The following is a 6997-nucleotide window of genomic DNA, read 5'->3' as shown; positions in this document are numbered from 1 at the left end:
CTGTAAGTTTTTCTAATTACCTTTGTAATAAAAACTGAGAAGGTATTAGTCATCCTTCGCTGAGCCACGCCCAATTCTACTTGTCTTTTCTCACTATAATAAAAACAACAAACAATCTTAAAGTACATTATTAATCGATTAGACATGATTTCTTAAAATGGTTTTTACCATCTCATTTAACTTTGGGGCTTCCAGACATTAATAACGAGTCACCATAAAGCTATCACGGATTTATAATGCACATTACCACATCAAGGTTTGGCCCCAAACCTCTGTGGGCCCAGAAGCAAAAAGAAAGATGTTTACAAGTGAGCCGTAGCAGAAGTACACTGAAAACACGTATCTGTGGTCACGGTAAACAATTAGGCCAAAGGCGAGTATAATGAACATTTAGGTTCATTTTATTCCAAGGAATCGTTTCTATTCTTGAAGCTCCATGTAGCAAAAGTCCTTAGGGTTAGAACACTAATGAGTGGTATAACTTTGCTTGGACTTTGGGCATACAAGGTAAACATTTTACAACAAAAATTTACAGCCATAGATAACATAAAATCTAATCAATGTTAACACACTTGGCATTTAAGGCTAATCCACATTGGAAAACAATCATTTCCAGGATGGAGATCAAATATCTTAACACAGTGTCACCTGTCTGAGTTTAAAACTGTATCCATAGGATGTGTTTTCACATTTGTCAGTTTCTTTTTCACTTGTGTAGTAGAGGGAGGCACTTTAAGAGCTATTAACTGTAGTTTTAGAAGTACAAGATACTGAGTTTCAGCAGTGATTGGTAAGTATGGCAAGGAATTAAAATGAAATTGGATTAAAAAGAAAGTAAACAAACCATTAAATCAGAAAATTTCGCCAAATCTTGTAAAGATCACTGATTTCTGATCTGAATAACCTCCTCACTTAAAAAGAAAAAAAAATTAGTAGTTATCACCCACCTACGCCCCCAAAAGTGAACATACTACAGGTTCTGAAGTTAAGGTATGATGGTTTTACTGCTTGGGCTTGTAAGGGGTTTTCAATATTGACAAGTACTTTATGTCTTGAGCAGTATTTTGAAATATTGTATTATTATGCATAGGTTCCAAAGTGTCATAAAAACTAAAGGGTCCAATAAAACCTATTGTAAGAATTTAGTAAAACGTATAAAAATTAAAAGGCTAAAAAAACCCACTCCGTTTTAAACGTGTAAAAGGAAATCGAATTGCTTCGTGGGAATCCAGTGACTTTTGTTTTGTTTTGTTTTGTTTTGTTTTGTTTTGTTTTGTCTTATTTGGTCGGTAGGTACTGCACCCGCCACAACACGTTGGAGAGTAGGTCCTGGTACACACTAAGAAATATCCAACCAGGTAAATACATCAGGGTGATGAGGCCCATGAAATTGAGCGGGTAGTGAGAATAGTCCCAGGAACAAGCACCGCACATGCGGAGTCCCAGACCCCAGGACAACTCCCACACATAGACGAAGACCACGTAGATGGGCACCCGCTTCCAAGCGCTCCAGCCACGACTGCGGTGCAGGTGGAAGTAGAGCTTTTCCACCACAAAACTGCAGCTGCCATAAATAAAGAAGGACCAGAGCGACGTGTGGCCGCTGGTGGCCCCGTCTCCCTGCCCCAGTAAGTTAAAGAAGAAAGTGAAGAAGATCTCATCCAAAAAGCCGTGCATTCCGAAGAAAAGAAAGCGGGGCAGGTCCGGCAGCCCCTGACCGGAGGCTCCTCCGACGCCCCGAGTGTCTCGGGGTAGTCGCCTCCGGCCACCTGCAACCACAGGGGCCCGGGCGCCCAGAGGGGCGGGGGGCGCGCCGGGCCGATGCTGCGGCTGCTGCCGCTGCTCTGGCTGCCGCCGGTACCGCAAGCGCAGGAAGCGCTTCAGGAACACATGGCAGTGGTAGAGAGCCAGCACATACTGCAGCGCTAGGTCCAGTGTCCCCGGCGCCGCCGCACCCCGCGGTCCGCTGCGCAGGCCGAGCAGCAGCGCCTGGCCCGCCAGGGTCTGCAGCGCCACGTGGGCCGAGGGGTAGAGGAGAAAATTGAAGAGGAAGGCGCTGGGGCAGCGCCGCTGCTGCAGGTAGACCTTCTCCAGGGCGAAGTGGGTGAGCGAGTGCAGCAGGCAGCGGTAGGGCGAGGAGAAGCCCAGCATCCGGAGGTCCGGGCTGCTAGCGAAGCGCCGAGCCGCGGACACGAGCACGTCCAGGGTGATCCCGTGCATCCCGTAGAAGTAGAGGCGCATCCAGGCGGGCAGCGCAGCGCCGTCCGCCGGCGCTTCAGCAGTGGACAGCGGCCCCGGGTTGCTGGCGGCAGCCTCGCCTCCCCGCCCGCCGGGGGCCCCCGGACGCCGCGCGGCGCCGCTTCTGTGCGCCCGACCCTCGCCGCCCGCATCGCTGCCCGCCATGGGCTCGGAGGGTGCCCGGGCGCCCGAGCCCGCGCCGTCGCCGCCGCCGCCGCTGCTGCAGGGTGCGCGGAGCTGCGGGGCGGAGGAGCCGAGCCCCGCGCCGCCTCCCGGCCGCTGCCGGCCCCCGGGGGGCGCGCAGGGTGCTCCGTCCCGGCCGCGGCCCGGTGGCAGCCGCAGCTGGTGCGCCCCGGAGACGCGCGGGCCGCCCGGCTCGCGCAGTACCCCCGCCGCGGCCCCACCGCGCTCTGCCCTCCGGTCCCGGGTGAGGTGCAGCCGGCCGGCGCCCGCGCTCACTTTGCGCGGCCTAACGCGCGCCGCGGCCCGGCGAGGGGCGGTGGCGCTGGGGCTGCAAGGAGAAATGCGGAGGCTGCTACAAACCCCGTCTCCTCCGCGGCTCAGCCCCGCCGCCTCTGCTGCAGCCTCTTGAAGCGTGAAGCGAGCAGTGACACCCCTTCCACGGGCCCTCCCCATGCCCCTCTCCGCCTGTCTCAACCCTCTCCCGCCTCGCAGTGCCCCCTCCCCGCTCCACCCTCCGAGCAGATCCCGCGGGGTCCGCAGGAGGAGAAGGCCGGGCCCTGCTTCTCCGCCCCCTTCCCCCGCGCTCTGCACCCAGGTCCCCAGTGGTGCAGGAGGCGTTTGCTCGCGCGGAGGCAGGAGCGGAGAAACACCTAACAGGTGTGACCGCGAGCTGATGGGCACTCCCTGTATCGCGGAAACCGGGGCCAGGGCCTGGCTGGCAGAGGCCAAGGGCCTAGTGCCACAAACCAGAGGCCGGGCCTGAGACCAAACTGTGGTGCTGTATATTTAATGTTCTAATTCAAAGCCAGCTGTGACCCAGCCACAAAGAATAAACACGAGTGGGTGGAAACTGTCATACCAGGGACAGGCTCAACAAACCCGAGGGACAAGTCTCAGGTAGCAGGCTCAACAAACCAGCCGCAAAACCAGAGATAAGGTTAGTTGCCCAAGTGACTGAGCAAGTACCATGAGGAGAAATAATAATGTTGTTAAAAAGCAGAGTTCAAATCTAAACATCTTCATGAGCACTTACTATATACAAGATGCTAAACACACTGGGAAAATAGAAGGTTGTGAGATGTACTCTCCAAGAAGTGTATAATCTAGTTGATATGACAATAATCTATCATACATGTCACAGGGCTCCTGGATGGCTCAGTTGGTTAAGCGGCTGACTCTTGATTTCACCTCAGGTCATGATCTCACGGTTTGTGACATCGAGCCCCTCATTGGGCTCTGCACTGACATCCGGGAGCCTGCCTGGGACTCTCTCTCTTTCTCTCTCTGTCTGCCCCTCCCTCGCTTGTGCTCTCTCTCTCTCTCTCTCAAAATAAATAGACTAAAAAATATATTATTAACAAATCTATCATATCTGTGTAAAGCCTACTTATGATTATTATTAATAATAACTACTTATGATCGGCTAGTTGTACCTAGTTTCCCCTTATCTGCAGTTTTGCTTTCCAGGGTCCAGAAGCAGATGATGTCCCTTCTGACATATCACCAGAAGGTCAGTAGTAGCCTAACATTATGTCATTCTCCTCACTCCCTCCCATCACACAGGCATTTTATCATCTCACATCATCAGGAGAAGAGGGAGTATGGTACAATAAGATATTTTGAGGGAGAGAAACCACATTCACATAGCTTTTATTATAGTATAATGTTATAGTTGTTCAATTATATTATTGTTGCTAATCTCCTACTGTGCTTAATTTATAAATTAAACTTTATCATAGGTAAGTATGTACAGGAAAAAACATAGTATATATAGTATATATACTCAATACTATGGAGTATATATTCAGGCATCCACTGGGGGTCTTGGAATGTATCCCCTATGGCTAAGGAGGGGGGGCTATTATACATACCAATAAATACATTTCTTTGAGTTGTTATTTTACTATAAAAACCCAATCCTGGGCCTAGCTTATCAGATACTAAAAACAAATGCATAATTGCTACTCCAGCAAGGGATGATAGCATAAATATAGCCATTCAAACATGCATACACTGATTTACTATACTAGAATTGTTTTCTAATAGTAAATTAAACTTCAAGGGCTCAGGTCATCTATTTATTCTAATTTTTATGTTTTAAAAAACTATTTATTTTTGAGAAAGAGAGAGAGTGAGCTGGGAGGGGCAGAGAGAGAGAGAGAGAGAGAGGAGACAAGAGAATCGCAAGCAGGCTCTGCACTGTCAGCACAGAGCCCGATAAAGGGCTCGAACTCATGAACTGTGAGATGGTGACCTGAGCGAAAACCAAGTTGGTCACTTAATGGCTGAGCCACGCAGGCATCCCATATTTCTTCTAATTTTTCTTAAAGATGCAAGGGAAACCTTCAAAGGTCTAATACTATATTTCAGTCTCATTCATCCCAGGGAATGTAGGAAAATCTTTTGGATTAAACAAAAAAATTAGATCTTCAGTTTCTGTATTTTTAACCTAAGCACTTAACAAAATTTCTGTTTTGTGTACCATACATATCTTGTAATTATTCTATGTTTTTTAAAAATATTTTTGTCATGGCCTCTCCTTCATTACAACATTCAAAATATATGAAACACTAACTTTTAAAAAAAAGTAGAAAAAAAGTAGAAGAAAGCTCATTGTATAAATTGCCATTAATTCTTTTCACTTATTGCCTCGTTTTGAAAAATGAGTATATTTTACCATTCTGAAAAGTTAGCCCACCAATGATACCAATCTTTGTTTCTACTTTATCATCACATTGTTCTTTTGTTTTAAATGCTTCATTGCTGGGTTTCCAAAAGGAAAACTGTAGTACGGCTTTAATGATCCGCGATAATTTTATAATTTACAATCCTCACATCAAAATGATCATAAAACGCTAAAGGCATTTCTGTGTTGGTCTTTGCTACTGCAAACATTAGATACATCTGTAAACCCAGAAACTTATTGGGAATTGGTGGGCATGAGGATGAGGGGAGTTTAAAAGTACGGAACAGGAATCTACAATAAAATAACATTGGTTTGAGATTCCTTAGGTTAGAAAGCAGCCATTCAAAGAATGCTTTGAAACACTGTTCTTCATGGAAAACGGTCTTCTTTGACCTCAGGGACTGTGAAGCTGTCTGAGTAACCATGTCTGTAGAGATACAACAATTCATGTGGAGCCAACGTTAACCTTACTGGGCTGGCGAGGTTGGCTCCAAATAGGTGCAGACCCAGGAGCCCAGTAGTTACTGTGACCGGGGGGAGATATGCGAATAAGGAGAAGGGCCCTTTGGAGGATTATGATAATCTTCAGTGAATTGTTGCCTAGTGGCCACAGGGTCCTGATTGTAGTCTTTTAGATATATGGAATGCCTGAGACATTTCACTGCATACCAGAAGAACTAAAGGAAAGTGCATGGAGAGCACAGCATTTAGAAGAAAGCTTAAGGGAAGTCCAATAGGGTAAGGTATGAGCGTAATGACAGAGGAAACAGTAAAAGGCAGCAGCCACATTAACAGTAGATATAAAAACCTTTCTTTCTATGGAGCAAATTATACACACACACACACACACACACACGCATGCACACACCCCTCTTATATACTATAATCATCAGACTAAGAAGGAGGACATCCATCCAAGAAGGTTTGCAATTGCTGAATGCTGGCTCCCTACAAATACCACCAAAATAACCTGTTGCTAAGGCAAAACTGAGTTTGTTGCTTACCATGGTAAGGGAGCTTTCTTCCTTGACAAAGATTTAAGAGCATCTTGATGCAGGAAGGATAATGTTGGACTATTTATGAAATTTTTGGATTTGGATTAAGATGAGTCTTTCAATACAAGGGCTTGATTAGAATTGGGTAATGATTATGATATAATGGTTTGGGACTGGGGGACATAGCAAGATGGGTGTTTTGAGGTGAGAGTTTCAAAAAGTGTTGAGAATAAATAATAAACTTCTATCTCTCTGGTCTAGAGCTTCCTAGAATAATAAAGTTGTGTTGATGAAGACAGTGGAAGTCATGTTCATGAAGGCAATCAAACAATAATGGCATGACCATATAGATAATAAGCTTTGAGGGATATATGATTTTGGGTTTGCACAGTCTAATGGTAAGGACCAGTTGGCATTTGAGGAGAATAATTTGAGTAAGGACAAGTAAAAGTAATGAAGAAGCAGACTGACGTTGAGTTTAGCTAAAATGATGCTCATCCCCAGTGGAGGGCAGAGGAAGGGAAAGAGGTTGATTGACAGTTCGATAAAAACACAGCTGTGTAAACTCTTTGTATGCATATGGCTATAGTTTCATATATTCTTTTTAAACTCCTTTTGTTATATACTACAGTTTTAAATTAAAGAATTCTTTTTAAAAGTTTTTTTAATGTTTATTTATTTTTGAGAGAGACAGAGACAGAATGTGAGTGGGTTAGGGGAAGAGAGAGAGGGAGACACAGAATCCGAAGCAGGCTCCATGTTCCGAGCTATCAGCACAGAGCCCGATGCAGGGCTCGAACTCACGAGCTGTGAGATCATGACCTGAGCCGAAGTTGGACGCTCAACTGACTGAGCCACCCAGGTGCCCCAAATTAAAGAATTCTTTAAAAAAATG

At 46.2% G+C, this 6997-nt stretch overlaps 1 protein-coding gene across 1 annotated transcript; it reads right to left on the bottom strand.

Annotated features, from left to right (window-relative positions):
* Positions 1-380: 380 nt before the first annotated feature.
* Positions 381-3151, bottom strand: TMEM229A (transmembrane protein 229A). Its single transcript, XM_058724426.1, has one exon. It carries the CDS (start codon positions 2872-2874, stop codon positions 1279-1281), a length of 1596 nt encoding a protein of 531 aa, XP_058580409.1. The 5' UTR covers positions 2875-3151; the 3' UTR covers positions 381-1278.
* Positions 3152-6997: the final 3846 nt, after the last annotated feature.

The sequence above is a fragment of the Neofelis nebulosa genome, chromosome 4, assembly GCF_028018385.1.
Source record: "Neofelis nebulosa isolate mNeoNeb1 chromosome 4, mNeoNeb1.pri, whole genome shotgun sequence".
Lineage (NCBI taxonomy): Eukaryota > Metazoa > Chordata > Mammalia > Carnivora > Felidae > Neofelis > Neofelis nebulosa.
The sequence above is the reverse complement of the archived record's forward strand: the minus strand, read 5'-3'. Positions and strand labels throughout refer to the sequence as shown.